Source organism: Cetorhinus maximus, chromosome 12, assembly GCF_964194155.1.
Source record: "Cetorhinus maximus chromosome 12, sCetMax3.hap1.1, whole genome shotgun sequence".
Lineage (NCBI taxonomy): Eukaryota > Metazoa > Chordata > Chondrichthyes > Lamniformes > Cetorhinidae > Cetorhinus > Cetorhinus maximus.
The window spans coordinates 13,412,434-13,438,107 of NC_135890.1; the positions used below are offsets into that span (position 1 = coordinate 13,412,434).

The 25,674-nt window shown below is 39.9% G+C and overlaps 1 protein-coding gene across 4 annotated transcripts in view; it reads left to right on the plus strand.

Annotated features, from left to right (window-relative positions):
* mkln1 (muskelin 1, intracellular mediator containing kelch motifs) overlaps positions 1–23,883 on the plus strand; it is a 153,336-nt gene extending 129,453 nt beyond the window's left edge. For 3 of the 4 annotated variants that reach the window (XM_078553040.1, XM_078553041.1, XM_078553044.1), the window contains 4 exons: positions 7,276–7,415; positions 8,762–8,864; positions 13,245–13,299; positions 14,564–23,883. In XM_078553040.1, coding sequence (XP_078409166.1) covers positions 7,276–7,415; positions 8,762–8,864; positions 13,245–13,299; positions 14,564–14,685 — 420 coding nt within the window. In that variant the 3' untranslated portion in view covers positions 14,686–23,883. Of the gene's footprint in view, positions 1–2,003; positions 2,057–7,275; positions 7,416–8,761; positions 8,865–13,244; positions 13,300–14,563 lie in introns of those variants that run through there. The other variant, XM_078553043.1, reaches the window with a different exon arrangement.
* The last annotated feature ends 1,791 nt before the right edge of the window (positions 23,884–25,674 follow it).

Genomic DNA, 25,674 nt, shown 5'->3' on the forward strand with positions numbered 1-25,674 from the left:
AAATAAACACATTCCTTAACCTTGCTTATCTGGCTAGTTGTAAACAGACTAAAATACCTTTGAAATTCAAATCTCTTCACTTACCTAAAAATGCAAATTCCCTCCACACCTTGTGTGCTAAGCCAGCTCCATGTTTACTCATTAGCATCAAGCACCTAGCTTCTTTTGATGATTTCAAACTTGCAGTCTACTTGACTCCAAATGTATTTACATCACACACACACCCAATTATAATCACACCCATAAACCTGCTTCACAAACCAGAAAAATATTATGAAAATTATTATACCTTCATCACAACAGTGTACAGTTAGGAGATTGGCTGAGAGCAACTACGAGTAAAAGTGGATGGATTTTGCAAGTAAAGAACAAACTGACTTGTGTCTTGTCATCATAACCAATTTTGAAATAGGAAAAAGCCACTCCACCCAACAAATTTGTTTCTGTTTGGTGTCCTCACCAAAGTTCTCCCCTCCACTAATGCCACTGAAAATAAATTCACCTGACATTTTTGGGGCCTTGTTAGCAAAATGCCTATCGGTACCTGCACAATGCATCTGCAAAGTTGTTTTGTATAGGATGCATTTTGGAGCATGTGAAAGACTTGATAAGGTGCTTATTTAAATATAATTCTTGCTTCAAGATTGCTTTTTTAACACACTAACTTAATTACCTTTTTTTTTCAAAACTCTCCTGCCAGCTCCACACACACTTCCCCTGCACCCCCCTCACCAACCCCCTAGCCAAATAAAACTTTTAAACTATTTTTGAAATGTTAGTCGTGGATCTATGACTATCTTAGATCCACAAATCCATGATCTTTGTCTCATGGACTTTTCTGGTACTAAGCTTTGAGCAGCTGGGGTAATGGAAACAAGGTGTTGAGAGTAAGGCGGAAGTAATGGGAATATTGTTTTATAAAAGGCAGAATGTTGCAGATGACGGAATGATTAATGGGTAGTAGAAAACAAGAATTTAAAAGCATCCTGTAAAAGGCTGAATTTGAAATGCTTAACTTTGAAGTAGTTGTGTTGGCTGTGTCAGCACAGCAGTGAAACTGGTACATAATTGTTTTCTACTTTTCCCATATTTTAATTGTCATGGCCTATTCTCGGCACTCTTAAAGGGTAGTGTCATCATGAAAAGGATTTTTTGGCAAACCATTATTTCCTGTTCCAATTTTGCTCCCCTCCATTCCTGAAGGACTGTTGGATATGAGCATATGGCTTTAAAGGCACTGGCCAACATTCAATATCTCCTAAGTGAATATGCTTTATTTGATAGTGCAGGCATCCAAGATGACCAAGGAGCACCAACCACAGCTAAAGCTGCTGCCATTCTTATCTCTCATCTATACAGGTGTGCATTTCTGCATTTGTCACAGCACCACTGGCATTGTAAATAGTTGTTTTACTTCCTTTCTCTTCCTCCACCATCCCTCTTTGCAGCCTAAGGACCCTGCAGCTATGGCTGATGTCAGTGAACTGAGCACAGACTAGAGTTGAACCTGGTACTTCCTGGTTTATAATGGCTCAATTCCACATTGGACAGTGAATTTATACACCTGAATCATCAGCAGAAACAATAATGCTTGATTTTTTTTCCAATTCATCCATTTCAAATGATGCATGTCAAAGTAATTTATATCTTACACCCTTTGTTTGCAAAGGGGCGATTGAGTACTTTCCCCCATCAAAATAGAGCTCTTTCAGATGATCAAGACTGCTTAATTACCTCTCCTTGCACACAGCTGACTTTGTTCCAACTAGAGTCAGCAGTTTGAAGGCTGATGGTAGTCACTAAGGAGAAATTTCAATTTGAAATTGAGCCCAAAAAATCCAATTACCGTTGAAAAGAAACAATTCCCTCCTGTTTCAAAACAGGTAAAAACCTGTTGCCATTCAGTGTGTTTGCTTCATTGAATGCAACAAGGTAGCGTTTTGCTACCGTGTGCATTCCAGCGGGGGACACTGGATAACTTTGTGGACTTCATTCCATTAAAGCAGACTGTAATGCCTCCAGCAAGTTGATGTAGCTGAATCCACTTCCTGTGAAGTGGAATCAAACCAGAGCTAAACATCTTTCAAAGGTAATTGCTGAAACATTTCGGGGGTGTTCCAATGGAAACAAACACAAATGAGTATATTTATATTTCTAAATAGGAATGATTTATTGACAAGGTAGCAGCATCAAATTATTAATAATTGTTCTGAAAAGTACTACAAGCATTTTAACAAGCAGCATTCATCCAGTTTGATCTGTGGGATTACAGCTATATATAAAATATATGGGTACAGCAAGTTGATATAATTCAGTGACTGGCTGCAGAGGCAGAGCAACCTGACTTCTGGAGTCCATGAAGGAGGGACTGCAGTACAGCTAAGCACATAGTTTATCTGTGCATATCTGACCTGTCCCAGTCTAACCACATTGAATACCCATTGTATATTATTCTCTGCCCCTGAAGTATTGAATTACAACCTGTATTTTACCCACAATTATTGGAACTATTAAGCAGCGCTGCAGATGGCCATTAACCCTTGAAAACACCTGACTTTAATAGGAGATTGTGGTTAACTGGGGATGAATTACATGGCTACAATTCACTTCTGGGTGTTTAGTTGATATGAGAACAATAAGGGTGAAGTTTGTGTGGTTTAAAGATGTAATGGGACTGTAAAGAAATTGCTGTTCTTTTTGGAATAAAAAAAGTTAGAAGCTAAATTTAATGCTGTTTTGAAAGCTGGAATTATTCTGATACGGTCAGGCTGATTTTTAACACTCTGTGTCAGAGGAAAAGTGCTTAACATAAAGGCAGCCAGATAAATAACAACACTGTTTTACTGGCAAGAGCATCTGTAACCAGAGGACCCGGATTTAAGGTAATTGGCAAAAGAACTAGAGAGTTGAGATTGTTAATGCAGTGAATTATGATTTGAAGTGCACTGGCTGAATGGATGGAAGAAGCAGATTCAGTTGTAACTTTCAAAAGGGAATTGGATAAATATAGAAGGAAAAATATTTGTAGGGGAGTTGGATGAATTTGGATCTACCAAAGACCTGCCACAGTCACGATACACTGTGCCTTCTATGCTGTATTATTGACTTCTATGTACCCCCCAACTCTGGGTGGCCTCATGTTTCAGGCAGAGTGTGAGGCCCTCACCACAGGCAGGTAAGGGTCTCTTAAATATGTGATTGGGTTGTGTGATTTTAAATAGGTCCCTGATATGATCTTAACAAGAAGCCTGTGACCCATACCAGACTTGCTGGCAGGAGCAGGCCTAGAAAAGAGCTTGGGTGGTAGGTTTAAAATTTGTAAAAAAAAATTATTTGTAGGTTTCCTTGCAGGCTTGGATGAGCAAGTTGGGGCCTCCTCTGCCATGGAATTCCAAAACCCTCTCCCCAGCAGGACTTGACTCCAGACGCCCCCTCATGCACTTACCCAACTGCCAGGCTACTGTTTCCACGGGTGCTCTAGCAATGGCTGGCCTTTACATGAAATATTGACCACTGGGCAGGTACTGATTACCACTCGGATCGTCCAGGGGCTTCACCCAGGTGATGAAGCCCAGGAGTTCTTTCTCTTGTCTGATGGCTGACTTCTTAGTCTTTTCGATTGCTGCTCTCCACCCTGAACTTGGTTTCAAAATCAGAAAAAAATGTTCATTTTAGTACCCGTCTTCCCACTTCAATCCAAAGAACAGCCTGGTATGTTATCAGGGGCACTGATGAGGATCTCATAATTGCCTATAGCCAACAGGGGCTTCAGAAAGTATGAACAGCTGTTCGGCATATCGGTGATTTGACAGGGAACAAATTGAATTTTTTTTTGGGAGGTGGTGTGGGTAATCACTCCTTACAAAGTACTCAGTGACTGAACTAGATAGCTGACTTCCTCAGAGTAAATGATCTGTGATTTTGCTGTACTACTGCAGGTGCCCCTCACAGGAAGGTACTAGGCCCCACTCTTTTGTTAGTGGCTTGGTGCCTACCTTCAAAACTGATATGTTGGTTTGTTGATGAAGCCATTTTCTGCAGAGTTCTTACCTCCCTATCTGAATTGCTATAGGCAGGTAGATGGGGTGCAAGGGAAGGCAGACAAACAATGAGTTACCTTGTGTGATACCAAGTAGTAGATAGGTTGGCTCTAATATTGCTATTTGCATTTGTATTTTCATCAGGGTTTCAAATTCTCTTCACCTTAAGCACTTGGCTTAGCAGCACCACACAAGTTGTTGCTTTAACCATTGCCTCATGTGAATCAAGAAAGGCGAGATGCTGCATCTCAGCATTTTGTGTCATTTATGTTTGTGCAAAGTACCAGTGTTGGAAAGTCATGCCTTCTCAACCAGACAGTGCCTCTGATCATCTGTATATAAGAGAGTTCCAAATAATGACAAAGTTAAACATTTCTTGCTGCGTCAGAGTTCCTGCAGCTTACGTGGGCATTCTGACTTGCCATATTGGCCCATAACTTCTGCGCTCCCCAGTGTCGGATTTGGAGGGGTACCCCAAAGATGCGCTGGGGAGCCCCTTTGGCAAGTTCCCAGGTAAGGGTTTGCACGGCAATTGCCCAGAAGTGCACATTTCCTCTGGACAATTGCGCTGCGCTGGGAACCATCTGAAAATGCGATATAAATCGCAAACTTCGAATGGTTCTGCCAGGGTTATACCAATAGTTACCCAGAAAAAGTTTGAAGAATTAAAACCTCTTCTAACCTCTGAGTAACTATTGTAAAGACCCAGACCGACCCCACGGGACTTCCCCACACCTCTGGCACACTCTCCCCATTCCCCCACCCCGCCACCACCCCCCACAACCTTGGACCCCCCCCTCCCTGATCTTGGACCCCCGAGCTTGCCCCCCAAACCTCAGACCCTTCCCCAACACCTCCCCGCCCTGACTTTGGGACCCCCCCCCCCCCCCCCCCCCCCCCCCCCCGCCGACCTTTGCTCCCCCCACTCACGGGCTTCCAAACTGCCCCCACCTCCAACTTCTGAAATCCCTGGCCCCGGATTCCCACCCCCAGGCCTCTGACCGACCACCGCCCCCCTCCCAACCCCCAAATCCTATTTACTTACCTTAGATACTTACCTTCCCCTGGCCTGTCCATTTCCCTGCCCTTTGAACTTTTTGCTTTATGGCAGCTAATGCCATAAAAAAGGGTTGTGGCCTCCTTTGAATACTCTGGATTTAGACTTCGCTGGGGCCTGCGAGGAGTCTTTCCATACAGGCCCCAAGCAGCTCCAGTGAATGGAAGTGTCAGCATTATTTTCTACACTGGGTAAGTATTTAATTCTTGTAATTTCTGCAGGCCAGCACTTTCCGATGCTAGTCGGAGGTTATGGCCCATTATTTCACTGGGTCTCTGTACGCTTCCATTGGGCAACATGTTCCAAATTGCCAGAATCTGCTCTTGGCTCCATCTGTCTTCAAATGCACCATTTTAAGACACGTTTTGCACAATCCCTGCCAAAATCAAAGTTTTTTTTATTACTGGCTTGGAACTCTGGAAATACCTGAGTTTCTTCTAATGCCAGAAGTAGAGCACTGCAGCAACAGTGTTATTTTCTATTAATCTATTGTACAGCCTTTGGACCTAGGCTGAAAGAAGTATTTAAAAAAAAAAGTGATATAACAGCATAGCATATCACAAGTCCCAGTACCCTGCTCTTGTCTGCTGTTAGATTCTGTATATGACAGACACTAGTTTCTTTGTATATTGTGTTGTAAATATAAATTTCTACCTGAATCAAAATTGACAATAGCCAGTGATTTGATAGGGAAAGCTTATTGTTTCTGCAGCTTGGAATGTGCAGTGGAGTTGTCTGATTTGATGCTCCAGTGACCTTTGAGCTTGAACCAAAGTATCAACCCTTGGAAGGACAATAGGTGTTTTATTTGTAGATTCCAGTTAGGTGGCCAAGAATGCGAGCTAACCCAGACTGAACCATCAGAAAGTGAACATCAACCTTCATACTACAGGCTAGGTATTTTGATTTGGAAATCAGTCAGGTTGCAGAGAGCTATTGCCAGGATTAGTCTGATTATACCTCATCAAGGCATTAGTTGGGGTGAGTTGCTCAAATAGTCCGATGTTCAGAATGTTCCAAGATGTATTTCGTCTAGCTCGTTTACAACTTTATGTTCAGGTGCCTCTCTGTCTGGAATAACTTTAACAAGCGGTTGGCCATCTCCTTGCTTTATTCAGTCCAACTTTGTTCTGGTGATGATGTGTAACTCAATGGAGCTCAAGTGTCCTATGTTCAATTCAACCAAGGTTTATTTAAAGGACTCTGAAGGTGAACTCTGAATCTTGAAATATTTTCTTAGTTTGATTTCATAAACTTTGAAGTATTGATCCAAATTAAATGCTGTTATTCATCTACCGATTTACCTTGTTTCTGTGTAAGTTTACACGTTGTAATAAATTAAGGCATCCGATTGTCTTCCACCTTGAAGCAATCATGAAACTGCAACGAGAATCCTCCATGTCTTTCAGTTCAAAATAACTCCGAGTAATTGTAAGCCTGCAGCATGGTGATGCATTCATTCCTTACATGAAATTTATAATTTTCTCTTAATTGAGGTATAGCTCTGTCTCTGAACTCATTGTGCTAATGTATTTTGGGAAGAAAGTGAGAATTCTAATCCTGTATATAAAAGTTATTTTCCCTTGGGATGGAAAATTCAGAGGATGCTCAGCAACTAGTTATCAGTGACATCAGCGAAGACCGAGGGGCCATACTCTAGGAATATCTCTTCATTGTTGCATGACCTGGGAAGGAATAATTAATGATAAACACTTTAAGTTCTATTTAAATGGACCTTTTCCTTCTCTTACTCTTTCACATTTGCTTAACTTTGATCCTCCGTTTTTAGGTGGCAGTTCATGGATGATAATACCCATGCAGATATCCACACTCGATTTCAAATAATTGTCCTGCTTCCTTAATGATTGCCCTGCACATTTGGTGGAATGGGAAAATATGGAGAGCAACTGGGTGTTTCAAGACCAAACATCATCTGGTTTACATGGACACCTCTGCCAACATCCACTCCTCTGCACCCTCCCCACCTGCCCCCCTTCATCTCCCTACATGCTCCAAAGCTAAGCCAGAAGATATTTGGTCCAAATTTATTTTGAGCATCAGATTCAGGAATTTTTGCATCATGTATATAGATCTAATGTATGTTTGTTTCTAGAACGTTGACCAGAGGCTTACTTTTTTTTGTATGTAACAAATGAAGTCTTGTATTTATGGGAACAGGTTCACTACTTGTTTGGTGGGAATCCTGGGAAGTCATGCTCACCCAAGATGAGACTGGATGATTTTTGGTCACTGAAGCTTTGCCGCCCTTCCAAGGACTACCTCTTGAGACATTGCAGATACCTCATCCGGAGACATAGGTATATAAGAACAAAGCTCCAAAGTTGCTCACAATAATGTACAGAGGTAGTAGAGCACAGCATAAATTGTGCCTGTGGATGAATGCTAAAAGCTCAGCTGTTGAGCTTTCTTGCTAATCCCTAGCTGTTCTCGGTTGCTTAGTCTCATCTGATGAATAACATTATCCTAAAGTGTGCTTCATTGACCTTTGTGTTCATTCCTTATCCAGAAATATTTGAAACTTGCAGAGCTGAAGGATGTAGTTAATGGCTGAAAGGTGCATTTTCCTTCTGTGATTATATTTAATTTTATCCAACCTCAACATGTTTTTCTCTTTGTTATGGGGTTTATATGGGATGCTGGGAAATGTAATGAAAAGTGATTGAATAGATATATATATATGAAAAGCCAGGATAGCAGTCACGTTCTATTTAACTTAGTGATTTTTTTTTTTTTTTTTGCAAAGCACTCTATTAGGTGGTTTTCCCTTCCTTGAGCCTCCTTGTACTGCAAACTATCTCTGGCTTAAGAGAAACTGGTTTCATGTGCCTGGATATCTGGCCTTGCAGCTCTGCACGACAAAAAAAACAAAAATACCTGGAAAAACTCAGCAGGCCTGACAGCATCTGCGGAGAGGAACACAGTTAACATTTTGAGTCCGTATGACTCTTCAACAGAACTAAGGAAAAATAGAAGAGAGGTGAAATATAAGCTGGTTTAAGGGGGGGGGGTGGGACAAGTAGAGCTGGATAGAGGGCCAGTGATAGATGGAGATTGCCAAAAGATGCCATAGACAAAAGGACAAAGGTGTTGACGGTGATGATATTAGCTAAGAAATGTGCTAATAGGTGACATTAAGGGTAGAAAGCAGGACAAGCAAGGTACAGATAGCCCTAGTGGGGGTGGGGTGGGGGGGAAGGGATCGAAATAGGCTAAAAGGTAGAGATAAAACAATGGATGGAAATATACATTTAAAAATAATGGAAATAGTTGGGAAAAGAAAAATCTGTATAAATTATTGGAAAAAAGGGCGATCGGAAAGGGGGTGGAGGAGAGAGTTCATGATCTAAAATTGTTGAACTCAATATTCAGTCCGGAAGACTGTAAAGTGCCTAGTCGCTCTGCAAGTGGCCACAAGAAAAAGCAGTGAAATTGATTTTCCCTCAAACAAGTTCTATGCCCCACCCCTTCTCTACCTGGAAATACTTCCGAATCACGTTTCCTTCCACTACTTTTCCTGCTGAGTTGGTGCAGCTTTGAAGAACTGTAGAACCTTCTGTCACAAAAACGTAGTATAATGTAACATATCATTTTGTTCTGGTCCTGCAAATTTGTTAACCTGCCTTCCTCCAATCCTTTTCTGTAGATTCGAGGAGAAAGCTCGAGCAGACCCTTTAAGTGCTTTAAAATATTTACAGAATGACTTGTATGTTACTGTGGATCACTCAGACCCAGAAGAAACTAAAGAGGTGAGGACTACAAACTTTCTAATCATCATTCCTCTGTCCATTTTTACACTGCTTATATATTTGATATTATTTATGAATATTGTTTAATAATTACCATAATGAAGAACTAGAGGCTGCACTTCCATTTAGTTTTTATATTTTTTCCATCTATTTTATCATTATTATTTTAAATTTGTTTCCATCTTTATTCATTGTTTTATCCCTACCTTTTAGCCCATTTTTCCCCCCACACTGTCCCCTCCACCCCCACTAGGGCCATCTGTCACTTGCTCATTCTGCTTTCTACTCTTAATGTCACCATTAGCACCTCCTTTAGCCAGTATCACCACCATCAACACCTCTTCGACCTTTTTGCAATCTCTCCTTTGCCTCCACATATCACTGGCCTTCTATCCAGCTTCACCTGTCCCACCCCCACTTAAACAGTATATATTTCACCACATTTTTACTTCTCTTTAGTTCTGAAGAAGAGTCATATGGACTCAACGTTAACTCTGTCTTTCTCTCCACAGATGCTGTCAGAGCTGCTGAGTTTTTCCAGCACTTTTTGTTTTTGCTGCACTTCAATTGTTGCATCTTCATTTGTTTATGCAAAACTGTTGCAAGGAGATATCATTTCTGGATTACAAAGAAACTTACAGTTCAATTTGCACAATTTTGTTAGATGATCTAGACCTGAGAAAAACTGTGTTGGGTGGTGGAAGATCTCTAGGCATCTTGACTAGGATGGGGAGAAAGACAGCCAGAGTTTACTGCTCATTGCTATTCACCAATTCATGGTAGAAAATGCATGCATGTGGACTTGTGGTTGAATGCATACCTGGGCTTGGCTGTGAAGCTAGCATTCACTGCCCAGGTTCTGACATGAGGAGCGACCTCTTCAGTTGAGGCAACAGACATCCCATGGCCACAGCAGTTTCTGTTAAATAAGGAAACCTGTTTTGCACTATGTGTACCAGGTTCATAAAAAAAAGACAGGCAGGCAGCCGTAGGAAGTGGCAAAGGTGATGATCAGATGTTGTGGTGTTTTGGTCAGCTTGTTTATGATGACTGGCTGCAGTAATATTTATGTCTGTCTGATCACGGTTCTGCTAACAAAATACCACTTTGAGAATCAACTTGTGAAACTTGGCGGAAAATATAACACCTCAAGATGTTCCAGATAGTAATGGACGTGGAAAAGTAAATCACAAAAATTGTTTCAAGCTGCCCTACAAACCTGCGACATGGATTCAGGATATTAAAAGACAAATTTAGGGTGATATCTGAAAGTTCATATACAGTAATCAACACTTGGAATGGATTCAGGTAATGGAGGTAAAAATTGTTTTGAGATTTAATTGCCAGAATGGAAGGACCATGGGACTTTGTGGATGGACTAAAATGGGCTTTCCTTTTCTTGTGGTCAAACTCTGATTTACTTTTGAAAATGCCCTCAATTGTGCAGCTGTTTTTAAAGTTGCTGGTTTATCCAGCCATGAAAGATGTTCCTGGATCTTGGGACTTAGGTTCTGGGATGGTTTCTAGAGTGATGTTAGAAATTGGTTCTATACCCAAATTTGCTGCTTATAGTGAAAGAATGTATTTAAGTGGGCTTGAATTTTCTAATGCAATAAATTGAGAGTCCAAAAAAGATGGTTGTAACCTGAGCAGATGTAACTAGCTGCCTTGTTGCAGGAATTGTTGAGTTTCTTATTAGTCCTGGAGAACTCTTACGAAATAAATGTGCTCAATTATATTTTGATGGCGTCTTGCTGACTGTTGTAGTCTGTCATGAGGCATGCATGTTTTTATTCTGTTTGACTATTTCTCCTGACTTTGCTTGTTTTATTTAATGTTACTGTTACTGTGATTGAGGGACTGTCAGTTTCAAATTAATGGGCATGGACTGTCTCTTTTTCAAACTGCTTGTTCTGGCATCGAGTATTGGCTGAACAGAAATTTTCTCCATCATATTGGGAAGACTGGTCTCCAGTCCCTGCCACAAACCTCATTCCCTGACAACTCTCTGGCTGAACCAGACTGTTTGCAATCTTGATTGCTATTTGATCCTGAGATGAGCCTCTGCTGCCGTTTAAATCATCTTATTTCCACCACATAACATTGCTCGTCTCTACACCTGCCTCAGCTCAGCTGCTGCAGAAACCCTCATCCATGTCCTTAATACCTCTGGACTTGACTATTTCAGTGCCTTCCTGGCTGCTCTCCAAGCTCCTACCCTCTGTAAATTTGAAACTCTGCTGCCCATGTCTTAACTGGCACCAAACCCTGTTCACCCAGCACCCCTGTGCCAGCTGACCTGCTTTAGCTCCTGGTTCATCAAAGATTCAACTTTAAAATTCACATCCTTGTTTTCAAATCCTTCCACGATTTCACCTTTCGCTATCTCTAATCTGCCAAAGACGTACAACTCTCAAGATATCTGAACTCCTCCAATCCTGGCTGCTTGAGCGTCCTTGATTTTAATCACTGCACCAATGATGGCAGTGCCTTCTGCTGCATAGGCCCTAAGCACTAGAATTCGCTTCCCAAGTCCCCCTGCTGCTTTCTCCCTCTCCTGTCCTTTTAAAGCCTATCTCTTTGGTCAAACTTTTGGTCATCTCCCCAACCCTCCCCTTATGTGGCTCGTTGTCAAACTTTATATGAAGACGCTCCTGCAAAGCGCCTTGGAATGTTCTATTAAATTAAAGGCGCTGTATAAATACAAGTTGCTGCTGCTTAGCCATAACTCTCTGTGCAGTCACCCAATAATCCATGGTGATTATGGAGTTGTTGAAAAGTTAGGTTATGCTCTGCTTCAGCTTTGCATCTCCCAGCTCACTGCTGAACCAATTAGAGTGCATTAGACCACCATGTGGGGTCCTGCATAGCTGCAGGGTATGACAGCTTTATGCTGAGATGGTGCTTTCTGTGCAAGGCTTGTTTGTGTATTTGTAAGTAGTTATTAGTGTCTTAGGCCACTAACCCCATTTACCAATCCAGTGGTCTTTCAAGCTGCAGAAGCACATTAAGACACATTTTGCTATTTATGGTCATTTTTGACTAATATTGGATTAGCTATTTAAAAGACTGCATTTACAGTAGCAAAATAGAAGTTTGAAGTTGGACCTCACCTAAATGACTGACGTACTTGGAGATGTTTGCTTTGGAATTCACTGGGTTCAGATTGTTGGAGTAAATTTGCAGTGAATTGACTATCATTACCCTGCATTTCTGTGTGATGTTTTGCTCTCTCACCCCCTCTGCTACCCCCTACACAATTCCTTTGGAGGAGGGTGGATGGATGAGCAGCTTGCAGTCAAGATTCTGTCAATGCTGCTCTATAATCAACTATTAGATGTACAGTGTTGATATGGGATGACTCACCACAGATTTCCTTTCTTCCATTTGACTCTCTTAAAGCATACAGTCATTGCTTGGTGCCTCCTTTCCCAGTCTACCTTGTATAGACTGGGAGCTTTCATATATTCACTGCTGGGATTTTATGTTGCTGTGCATTTCTTGGGTCAGCCTTCCATTTACTCTGATCTACTGATGCATGTACTTCCTTTATCATTGCGTTCATAATGCCTTTAAAAAGATCTGTTTTGTACCTGCCCCTATTAAGAAACAGGTTATGAAGCTGTGACTGAGCATTGTTACAGAGCTGGATATCAGCTGATAAACCTAATAGAATACCATTTATTATGAAATCAAATGAGGAAATTCTGGAAATACTCAGATCAGGCCACATCTGTGGAGAGAGAAACTGTTTACGTCTCGGGTCGATGACTTTTTGTTAGAACTAAAAAAAAGTTAGAGATGTAATAGGTTTTGAGCTGGAGGAACAGCACTTCATCTTTCGATTAGGTACTTTACAGCCGTCTAGACTTGAGATTGAGTTCAACAATTTCAACCAGTAAATCCTGTCCTCCCATTTTGTTTCCTTTTCTTTGCATATTTTGGTTTTTCTCTTATTTTTGTGCTCAGTAAACAGCACACCTGCTCTGAGCATATCTTTATTTATTTTCTTACCCATTGCCATTCCCTTTGGTTCTATAAGACTAATTTTTCTGTCATTTAATCTCTCCTGTCTTCCACCATATCACAGACCTTCCTTTTATCCTTGTCTCACCCACCCTTTGCTCAAAGCATCCCCAACATTTCCCAGTTCTAATGAAAGGTCATTGACCTGAAACGTTAATGCTGTTTCTCTCTCTCTCCGCAGAAGCTGCCTGACCTGTTGAGTATTTTCAGCATTTTCTGGTTTTGTTTCAGATTTCCAGCATCCACAGTATTCTGCTTTACCATTTATTATGCGTTTGTTGTGCATTTTCACAACTGCAATTAATTCCAGTTGCTTTACTTTGCATTTGTAACTGTGTTTCCTTTATTCTTAAGTTTCAGTTACTGGCTCAGGCACTCTTCAAATCAAGTTCAGATTTCATCCCATTAGGTAAGTGTTCATAAAATGTTTATATATCTAATATTGATATGAGTGATGAGAATGGTGGAACTTGGTTACCATGTGGAGTGGTTGAGGTAAATAACAGATGCTTTTATGGTGAAGCTAGATATGCACATGAGGCAGAAAGTAATGAAAGAATGTGAGATCGAGTGGGATGAAGTAATGTGGGAAGAAGCTTGCGTGGAACATAACTGTCAGCACAAATCTGTTAAGCCAAATGGCCTGTTTTGTGCAATAAAATTCTATGTATTCCATGTCTACTGGATAAATAGCTGTCCAAGTTTAAACCTAATTATATTATCTGAAAGCCTGTGTGTGGTTAATAAGTTCCAGGGTGCTGGGAGAAGATCATCAAGCTGAAACTACAGTCCGCCCTCCACAGATGCTAGCTGACCTGAGCGTTTCCAATATTTTCTCTTATTCCAGTTAACGCCATAATGCAAAAGTAAATCCAGTGAGAGAGTTGTCATGGGCTTGGGTAAACAGGTCTTAATTATTTATTACACTACATGTCTCTTGAGCTTCTTATGGCCAATTTTTTTTTTCCTTTTCGTGTTGATCACATTTTAAATTTTTCAGCTATAGAATTTGAACGATTACACTATTCCCAGATAATAAAATTATAATTTTTGAATACAGGTGGCAGGCAAAATATGTTGGAATGGGTTGCCTCACAGAGCAGGCTCACTGAAGAGGCAGCTTTCCTCCACAAGGGACAGGAGGGGAATGTGGCACCAGTCACTCAGAGTGCCATCCGTTTGATCTCTTGCATTGACTTTGGGGCCTGAAGCAATTTACCTAAAGTATAGACCAAGAATGTTTGGCAAATGTCGTCTTCTGTAGTGTTATCCAGCGATTTATAGAAAGGGTGTTGAACATGGCTTCCTTTTAGCTGAATTGGAGTCCATTGTGTAGTATTTGAAGCTTAGCTCATTAGAAATGGATAAAATCTATAATGTTGCTTCTTTTACAGTTTTAAAACTAATAATGTTCTCCAGTAGGTTGGAGCCCATAATTGATACACAAGAAGCAGCAATAACATCTGTGAATGGCAGTAATGAACCTTATTAAAAGCAGGGCTGATATTTAATTGTGTGCGATGGTGCAGTTTTGTTGGATCCACACTTTTCCATGGCCCAAATTCTATCTTAACTGGTTGAATGCCTCTCTCAGGATGCCATTATCTCTTGCTCTGTGAGCATCTCAGAATGAAATCACTCACTTTTTGTTCATCTGTCTCTTTTCTCAACAGGTTTTTCAGATGTTGACCAGACTTATGCCCAGAGGACTCTGCTGTTTGATACATTGGTAAACTTCTTTCCTGACAGTATGACGCCTCCAAAAGGCAACCTGGTTGACCTCATCGCACTGTAGCTGGACAGCAGTTGATGGATTCTGACTGAAGAGAAAATGAATCACAAATCTGATCTCCTGTTTTGTACGGGCTAGATCGGCTAATGATTTTTGGCTGGCAAAGATGGTTTTTGTAATGCATCACCTTTCATCTAGTTTTGATTTGAGTGCCCAATTTCAGTTCTGTTTTCATGCAGGCTATAGAACTGGGTTGGAACAGATGACAGCTTTGTGAATATGGGTTTGCTTCCCATTGTGTGTTTAGTCCTTTGCTGCATTGGTAAATATTTAAAACTGTTTTGAGATTTAATAATAAATCCTGCCGTCGGTGTGTTGATATAAACACGCGGTTGACGTTCTTAATGTCTCGGCTGCTTCCTGAAATAATGCTGCAGTGATACTTTATCAGCCGTATTTCAGTCCACTTTTGTCCATTTATCAATCCAATAATCCACACCCTTGAAGTCACATTATGGTGTTTTATGTGCTGTTCCCATTCCCTTTGGCCTCTACAGCAATATTAATAACTGCTTTAAAAAGCTGCAGCTATACTTTTGACATTGAATTCAAGTGCTGTGCACAATGTAAAATGACTCAGTGTTACGCAATGCCCTGTGGGGTGGCTGACATTGGAATTCTCAGTCAGCAGAGTAGATTTGCTGCCTTTATTGGGATGCGTTTTTACTTTAGATTCGATCCATTTTACTGTTAATTTACTACTTGTGCTTCAGGTGCAGTCCTATTGTAAATGGGACAAACTTTAATTTGCACATATCCCCCCCCCCCCCCTCCCCCTTTTTTTTTTGATTGCATGGCCAAAAGAAAATCCAGCTTTCAAAATATTTGCTGTTGAGCTGGCTGTTTTAAAGGTATGAAAGATCCAGCATGGTCTTTTCCGCTTGGGACAAGATTATTGCAACAAAACAAATGCTTTCAAAAATTGTAGTTATCAGCAATTTGCCTTTCTATCACAGCTGGCCCAGAGCCTGATGCACGGATGGGCAGCTTCCAAAGCCCACTTTTTATGTATATTCACCTGGAAAGTGCAGTGTGCTAGTTTTGTTTTTGGAGCAAGACTGTTCTCACTTTTTGTAATTGCTGATTTCACCTCTTGAATGCAATTTTGGCTGCAGAAAAATGGATGGCAAAGATCCGCTTTGGGTTTGCAGTTTCGTAATGAATCAGAGTGTGTATGAAAAGGCCTGCTTTATGGCGGAAATTCCGTGACATTTCCTGCTGCAGTTCAGGATGCATGACATCCATATTATCCATTTTTATTTAAATTGAAACAAAATGGTCAATATCCCCTCTAAAACTATTACAAAGTCCCCTGACCTAATTTGTTAAGTAAATAGATGTATTGATAAAATGTGTGTAATATGTGAACAGCTGTTGATTCTGTGTTCTTAAGATGGTTGCCTCCAAACTGTGGAGGTTCTAGTTTAGGATGCTTTCTGCAATTGACTCTTGGCTTCCATCAATAACAGGAGCCTAGACTTTAATAATTTCTTGCATCTTGTATTCTTTTTCATCATCCTTCCTCAATGATGTCAGGCATGTTGAGTGAAGTTTAGTCATCAGTTGTAAAGTCATTTCTTGGAACATGTAAAGGTGATGCCTTAAAGTATGTTGTGCTTTTTTTAAAAAAAAAATCCAGCTTAGCTGCCAAAGAGAGTGAAATATGGTTAAGTGTGCCGATTGAAAATACATGTTTGAAACTGTGTCTAGGAAATTGAGACCTTGTTACAGTATTTTAATTTTTAATTTTCTCAGATGAACTATTTTGATTCTTTCACATCTTTAAGAATTGGAACAGATTATTGTAATTGCTGTTAAGGAAATTGTGGAAGATTTTTGGTGATGCAAGTTTCTAAATTGTACTGCTTTGTACAGTTACTATCTATGTATTTTTAATCCATTGGCACCCTTTGATTTAAATTCCTCATACAATGATCTTACATGAAGGATGGTCACAGCAAAGGTTTTAAACAGCCATTGGTAGTTAGCTGTGACTAACTTAAAGGCTTTCACTTGTCTTAGAAATGCATGTGATTACGGTACTTTACCTCACTGATTGGATTGTCCCCATTATGCTGCTTTTGTGTTCGACTACTAGAGGCAAAGGTTTTTTTTTCTTTTTTTCTCCATAGAAGATCATTTTCCTTTTTTTTACACAAATGACACCATCATACTTTATTAAGCCCTAAAAGCAGCATCTTTTATTCGAAAACATAGAGTTGAATGAATATTTTTCTCACTATTGCTGCATTCATGCCTCTGCAGAACATCTTGCCATACTGTGGAAATTGATTTCCTTCTGTAGCTGGGAAACTTGGTGAGTCAGGATTTTGTTAGCATTGCTGCTGATGGGTGCCCTTGTTTATTTAGAGATGGCCCTTCAGGTATTAAATCTGCTTTTGTTTTGAAAAATTCCACAGTCTCATAACTGTACAGATGCTTGCTGTAAGATTATCTTTTTTTGGAGAAGAGGCAGGAGTGTTGAAGAATAGAAATAAAGGAACATCTTCCAGCTGTATGTGTGATGCGTTGACGGTACAAGGCAAAATTTATGCTGGGCAAGCATGTTGCTCAAACATTGCCACATCCCAACTTGTAAAATGGACTGTTTGCTGTACAAGTAATCAAAGGTATTCAATGAATCCTTTGCAATACAGATACTCCATCCACCACTAGTAAACCACATCCCCCTTGTCCCCCACCGCTGCAACCCCTGTCTTGACCAGTACTGGTAAGAATTATATAAAGAGAAGTTCTATACAATTCAGACTTGTAACCTCTGCTGTCAAAAGGAAGCATTCATTTTCAGTCTTAACCAAAGCATATCGTTCCTGGTAGTTTTGCATTGAGGTCACGTTGATTGATGACTAACCTGACCTGATGGCCTTGACCAAAGGCTAAATAGAGTGCAGGACAGTTGGAAATACAGACTTGAGAAAAATGTTCACTTTATTTAGTTTGCCCTATTTAAAACAGTATAATAACACCAATAATTACTATGCAAAATTGCAAAACATTGCTGATACTCCAGAATTTGTAACTTTTTGTCAGCGTGCACCTTTGCACCAGATTCCATGATTTAAAAATATACCTACAGATCGTGGTGTAGTCAATAATTGGACCCAACAAAAGCTCAGTCCAAATGTTTAATATACACTGTTCTGCTGTTTAATATATGGAGCAGTGTTGTACTTCAAAGTGTGTTTCAGTAGTCCCCTTTGTCCTTGTCGGCTAATGCTCATGTTAATGGGATCTAGCATAGTTATTTTGTATTTACAGAATTGAGAGGGTTGGCGGTGATGGTGTTGAAAGTGTCATAGCAAATACTGGCATGCCTTAATGATCAGAACAAAATCACTGGTGTTAACCAAAGAAAGGTTAAAGCATCCTGTATAATAGTGGTGGCTTCTCATTGGAAGGGAAGAAAAATAGTAAAAGTTTGCATTTATGAAATGCCTTTTGCAACCTTGGGGCATCACAGAGTGCTTCACTGCTAAATTGAAATGGTTGGTAATGCCCATGGTTGGATGGATATCAACTGTCCCTTCTGAACTTAAGTTTTGTTAAGTAAAATAAAATGCTTAGAGAGTGCAGAACCAGGTGATCAATATCTGAAAAAGTAAAGATTGATTAAACTGTCTGATGGAGTTACAACCGAAAACATTAATCTGTCTGTCTTGCACATGCTGATCTGCTATTTTTGCATTAGATTTCCAACAATTTCTTTTGAACTGCTATTATTCTGAAGTACCACTAACTGCTACTTGTAAAGCACAGAAAACTGACCGTAATCTGGTGCAGTTTGGCACTAAGGTTCATGTAGCAATTTATTGGAAAATATGGATGATTAATATGGCAGGTGTTTCATGCCAATTACTGCTCTGTATGATAGCTCAGATAGCTCTTTGACTTACTACCCAAATAGTTGCATGGTAAGACCTAACATGTTGACCTTACTCCTGTTTAACTGGAGTGTATTTAAGCCAGGCAGCTTTGCAGATGTTTTTATCTCTTAGAAATGCAATTTACTCTCGCTGGCTAATTTTGTCTAGTTGATGTTTTAATTAACCAGCTAAAATAAAATAAGAAATAATTGTCAACCTTGAGTGTAAAACAAACCTGGCTGATTCATTCAGTTTTATTTTCATTATTTTATAATTAGAAGAAAAATACAAATGCATAGGTCAAATTTTGGCATATTAAATTACTTTGGCCTGGCTCAGCTCAAACTCTCAATTACTGGCTCCATGTACTTTATGGCTGGAATTTTCTTTCTTTGTTGGATGAGACCTGCCTAGATTTACAGCTTCATAATAAATTGTTCTCAACATTTAAAATTGAAGCAATGCAATGGAATTTTTATTATGTTCATAAGCCATCAGATGTTTGCATCTGGTTTAGGTATATAAAAAAGTGGTTTTGCACCTGTTTAGGTATATAAAAGCCAGTGTCTCAAGATTGGGTTATGGGATCTTGCTAATACCTAGGACAAGTGATTTGACATGGTGAGATACCCCATTATAAATTGCACACGTACCTATATTTGTGTAGCGTGATTTGTGTAACAGTAACTGCTTCAAAAAGTAATTCATTGTAAAGCACTTTGAGATGACCTGATAAAGTACTGTTTAAGTGTTTTGGCTTTCTTTAACCAGTTAGCTAGTTATTTAAAGGAAGGAGATAGCCTGTTACTCTTCATTTTAAATGTGTTTTTAAGTCTTAAATTTGTTAAAAGTCTGTTGGAACATTATCCTTTACCTTACTGGACTGCAAAGATAACTCGATGAAACACATTCTTCAAGTGGAATTGGTTAGTCTTGGTTTCGGGGTTCATTGAATAACAGTGTCCAGAATTTGTCACTAATTGGTACTATATAGGCAGCTCTCGAAGACCTCTCCCAGAAGTGGGAAAGTTCAGGATAGTTTACAGCTGTGTGATGGGTGTGTTTCAGTATGTGGAGGAATACTGTGAAGGACTGCTTTGAACTGATTTTGTGCTTAATGTTGACCATGTAAAAGGTGGAACTGTCCTTGGACCCATTACTAATGTTGCTTCCTGAGAGCTTTTTGATCGTTTTCCTAAATATCTTTGAGACCACTTTGCATACCTTTGGATGGGAGGAGAGAAAAAGTGTTGTTTAAATCGGCTTAGCTGAAATGCTTAAATATGGGAACATGAAGCTGAAATAATTGGCTTTTGCTTGAACAGTCTAGATTTAGAAAGTGAAAACTGAACATCCAGGGCAGCTTTACTTTGCTTGCAAAATAGTTGCCAGATTCTGGTTTGAATTTCATCTGTTTTTAACAGTTAGTCCATCTCTTAAGCCCCACTCAGTGAAACTTGAAATTTAAGTACAGACCTGGTATACCTGAGGTGCAATAACCTAGAGGGGACAATGGTGCTCAGTATTGTAAAGTTGATGTGCCAGATCAGCTTTGATCTAATTAAATGGTTAAACGGGCTCAAGGAGCTGAGTGGCCCATGTATGTAAAGGGCATGGTTGGGCAGAGGACAGGTTGGATGCTTGACCAGTTTATTAGCCTGCTTTAAGAAGCAGCTGAATGGGAAGCTGGTGGAATTGGGATTTTGGAAGGTAACCTGGTGGCTGTCTTCATTTTCAATTGTGCTTATCCAACATATTGGAACAAACCTAGTTTGACCATTTGGTTTAAAAAAAAAGCAGGGAAAAGAAGAATGAAAATGTATGAAACAGATTGGATGTTAAACAAAAAAAAACTACAGATAATCAGGAGTGAAAAGCGTGCTGTGTTAAAAGGCTGTGGAAGGAGAAGTTTCAAGTTTCAATTCCCAACTGTAGCTCTTAGTTTGAGGGATCCTCAAAAGAAAAGATTCTTGTTAAAAGCCAAGTTTGAAACAGGAGTGTAATTTGAACAGATTGGATTAGGTTTATATCTCCTAGTAATCACAAAGGTGGCTCTGTGACCCTTTTAAAAAAAAATAACAGTATGGAAGTGGCATTAAATGAATTGCAGATGAGTTGCTGAATTGGGTGAACACTCAATGGTGGAGCAAGAGAATGGATATCCTATTTAAAAATCCACAAACTGGTCTATTCCTTCCTTCAAAGTAAGTTGGTGTTTACAATACCTTTTGGATCCAATTTGGATAAGACACTACATTTCAGTATGTTTTCAGTGCTTTAAGAATTGATGTATTATCATTTTCTGTTTACATTTTCGAAATAGATTCAATGGTATTCTATGGGAGGAGACATTGATCAAAGCCCAAAAAATATTCCAATATGCTTAGGTAGGGAAAAACAAATTAATAAAAATATTGCTTATCTGTAACCTCCTATCTGCATCTCTGGGCAGGACAAAGTGAAACATAAGACTTTGGACTTGTATCAGTGGTCCAAATCCCATTGAATAGACCAAGTATTCCCCTCTCTTTCTTTCTTTTGCAACATTACTGAAATGTGTGTTTAGTGGGCACTGTTGGTAAAGTTGGGATTACCTAAAACATTTGTACTTCTGAACGTGGTGTTTGTTGATGTTGCAGTTTAAAAGACTGTCAGTGGATGGCACAGTGGGCTAGTACCTCTTGGATCTGAATGCAAAGCCCAGAGTGATGGAATTGTCACAGCAATTTTTACTGAATGTTTTTTTGATAACACAAAGTTGCCCCTGAATTGGCAATCTCAGTCATAGCCGCAAGGCTAACGAACATGGGAAAGGTCACACTGCAGTTGAATGATTTCTGAAGTTAAGGTAACAAACATTGAGGTAGAGCAGAGGGAGCTTTAAGGGTAATGGTCTGTGCTGTAGCTGACTTCATGGTACCTGAAATAGGGAAATGTCCAGTGCTGCTAATGCCTTGAGTGCAACAGTTTGTGAAAATATTAAAAAGAATGATTTAGGAAGCAGAATGTGATACTAGATTAGTTCCATTGTTCCACGTTAAAATGTACAGCCTTTCCTCTGAACCAGGGGTGGGTTCCCATTCAACAGTGTTGCTGGCCAAATTAGCTTCTCCTTTTATATTAACAAAGCTTACAAGGGCAGAGATAAATCAAGTGTACAGATAAAAGAAAATAACCTGAGAATGCTGGAGATTGGTAACAAAAAAAAACCCAAATGCATTGGTTACTGTTTTGTGTACACACCCTGCATCACTTGCTTGCACATTCTGATGAAGGATCTTTATCTAGACATTAACCAGGTTTTTCTCTTGAACGTGTATTTCCATCATCTTTGTTATTGAACTCTGTATAGTTGGGATATATACGACACACGGAATGTAAATGCTCAGTGATCAGGCAAAAGGAAAAATGCCCCATTGAAGAGTTTAAATTTTTCACCCCTTTCACCTAAATACAGCAGGTTCCTTTCCCATAACAATATGCATACATTACTTTTTTTAATGTGTTAGTGTTTGCTTTATATCCTATAGCCTGATTAAGCAGATTAGTTACATTAGTAAAATGTTCAACTAAATGTACTTTCTGGAAATTTGCCTTTGCTCAGACTTGGTAAAATAACCTACATTTCCACCATTTATCTGTTGTTTTCTAGTGCACATGTAGCTTTTATATAAAGTTACAAGTTTCACCTTTTTCCTTAACTTTGATAGAGTAGGGCTGACACTCATTTACCAATAATCAGTAAGCTTGAATATAAATGTTTTTAAAATGACATTTATACAGGTGCTTGCTGAACTCAATTTGTTTGAGATGGCAACTGCCTTCATTGAACATGTCCTTTTTCTCTGAAGAATTAAAAATGAAATGGCTGACTAGAGTTTGTGGACAGGATTCAACAAGAGTTAATATCCAGTGCATGATGATGTGTTCAGCTGTTCACCATTAAAATATCGGTCTATCTGTAATAACTACAAGTATAGGTTGATGGCCAGTGAGTGTCCATCAATTTAAAGTATCCTGAAGGTAGAATTTCTCTCTCCGTCCCCTCCCTGCGAATCCAGTCAACAGAGGTACAATTCAGACTGTGTGAAATGTACTGCAGTCTGTATATTTGTGATCTTGTTAGGTAGTGAACAGATATTGCTGCGGTAGATACTGGTTCCAGAAGTCAATGGTCAACTGTTAGAGGGGCAATTAAATGCCTTTTGTAACTCTTATTTTTAAGCCATTTTTTAATGTGAACTTGGTGATTGCAGCTCTACATTTTCTACTGGGTCCACCCAAGTTAGGATAGAGAAGAGTATCAAAGTGATTGGAAATCAAAAAATATTTAAGGAAGGTGTTTTAATCTTGCATTAATATTTCTCCGCATTCCAATCAGAGGAGGCTTTCAATCAGTGTCGAATTGCCTTCGTCTACCTGACTATTGCTAACGAAGGATACAAATGTATTAGTTTAGTGAGCTATGCAGCTACATCTTCCATCTGGGAATGCCCGAAGGTCATTAAGGTAATATGGGACTTCCTTTTCCTGTTTGAATCTGTTGCATTGAATAAGTTGCAGTAATTTTGCTGTTTGTATCCAACTAATCATACAATCAAAGTAACAAATAACCTGAGGCTTGTCTTATGTTTATGATCCCTAAAATGTAGACCTATTAACAACACTTGCTAATACACCCCTCACTATATGATGACTAATTATGGCTTGAATTAAGTATGGTTATGTAGTCAACCAGAAGACCACTGTTGGAAAATGATTGGCCAAAGGACTTTGCAGTGTGTGCAGTTTTGAAGAGGCTTTCAAATGTTAATATTGGGTTTTGAACCCAGTTTGGTGCTTCAGTTATTCATGTCTGTGCGTCTATGATTCTGGTTAGTTTACAGGGGCCTGTATTCAAACATTTTATGCAATACAACATGTACAGATTCCTGTTATACTTTGGGCTATTTGTGAATATGGGTCCAGGGAATGTGTTTTCCCTTCAGTCTTTCAGTGATTCTTCATGAACCTCTGTAACAGAATATATGTTACAAGCAAACCTGTGGGTTTGCCGTAAGGTTCAACCAGGCAGATTTAACCTGTGAGGTAATCGGAATGGTGTGTGTTTTCCATTTTTATTTGAAAGTATGAAGATCCCAACCTTTATTTGCTGAAATGTATACAATTTATGCACTACCTTGTTGTGAATAACTGAATGTGTAGACCCAGTGAACAAACGCAACTGTAGAATTATGTTGTATGTAATGTACATATGGAAAAAAGACTGTATTTTGTTCAGTTTCTTTTCTTAATAAAAAAAACCGTGAAAAGTAAATTTTGTACTTCAATGCTTGGTCAAAATAATTCAAGACTGGGAGATCAGTAAATCCTTAACAGTGTTATCATTTTGGTTAAAGGCAAAATACTGTGGATGCTGGAAATCAAACAAAAACAAATGCTGGAAATATTCAGCAGGCCTGACAGCATCTGTGGAGAGAAAAACAGAGTTAACGTTTCGAGTCCGTATGACTCTTCAGAGCTAAAGGGAAGTAAAAATGTGGTGAAATATATACTGTTTAAGGGAAGTGGAACAGGTGAAGCTGGATAGAAGGCCAGTGATAGGTGGAGGCAAAGGAGAGATTGTGAAAGATGTCATAAACAAAAGGTCAAAGGTTGTTAATAGTTGTGGTATTGGCTAAAGGAGGTGCTAATGGTAACATTGAGTGGAAAGCAGAATGTGATAATGGCAGGACCAGGGTAAGCACTCTGGAAAGTGACAGGTGGCTCTAGTGGAGTTCGGGTGGGGGAAGGGGATGGTGGTGGGAAAAAAAGATTGAAAAGGCTAAAAGCTGGGGATAAAATAATGAATAAAAATGGAAATAAATTTTTAAAATAATGAAAATAAGTGGGAAAAAATAAATAAGTAAATTAAAATTAAAAAAATAAAAATGAATATAGCAAAAAGAGGTGGGGATGGAGGAAAGAGTTCATGGTCTGAAGTTATTGAACTCTATGTTAAATCCAGAAGGCTGTAAAGCGCCTAGTAGGAAGATGAGGTGCTGTTCTTCCAGTTTGCGTTAAGCTTCATTGGAGCATTGCAGCAAACCAAGGATGTGGGCATGAGAGCAGGATGGGGTGTTGAAATGGCAAGCAACAGGAAGGCCTGGGTCGTGCTTGCGGACAGACCGAAGGTGTTCAGTAAAGCAGTCACCCAGCCTGCATTTGGCGTCTCCAGTGTAGAGGAGACCACATTGGGAGCAGCGAATGTAGTGGACCAAATTGAAGGAGGTGCGAATGAAGTGCTGCTTCACCTGAAAGGAGTGTTTGGGCCCTTGGATGGTGAGGAGGGGGTAATTAAAGGGACAGGTGTTGCACCTCCTGCGATTGCATAGGAAGGTGCCGTGGGAGGGGGTTGAGTTGTCGGGGGTGATGGAGGAGTGGACCAGGGTGTCTTGGAGGGAACAGTCCCTATGGGGGTTGGGGGGGGGTGGTGAAGGGAAGATGTGTTTGGTGGTGGCATCATGCTGGAGTTGACGGAAATGGCGGAGGATGATCCTTTGAATGTGGAGCTGGTGGGGTGAAAAGTGAGGACAAGAGGGACCCTATCATGGTTCTGGGAAGGAGAGGAAGGTGTGAGAGCAGAGGCGAGGGAGATGGGTCGGACACAGTTGAGGGCCCTGTCAACCACCATGGGTGGAAAACCTCGGTTAAGGAAGACATGTCAGAAGTACCGTTTTGGAAAGTGGCATAATCGGGACAGATGCGATGGAGGCGAAGGAACTGAGATGCTGTCCACGGACCACAGTCCACTGACCACAGATGCTGTCAGGCCTGCCGAGTTTTTCCAGCGTTTTTTGTTTTTGTTTGTTTTATCATTTTGGGGCCTTTTAATTTGATCGTCTATCTGTGGGACCAGCTACTGATGATCATTACAGTTAAGAATGTTCAATGTTTGCTGACATTCTCTGCTTATAGAAACTGCTGTCTACTGAGTGGGGCTTGTAATGAACTGGATAGCATTCCTGAATTTAACAATTAGCCACTGCTCATTGTAATATCCTTAACTGGAGAATGGATGTAATTTTCACCATATTACTTCCAAAAGCAGAAAATAACAAAGTCAGCT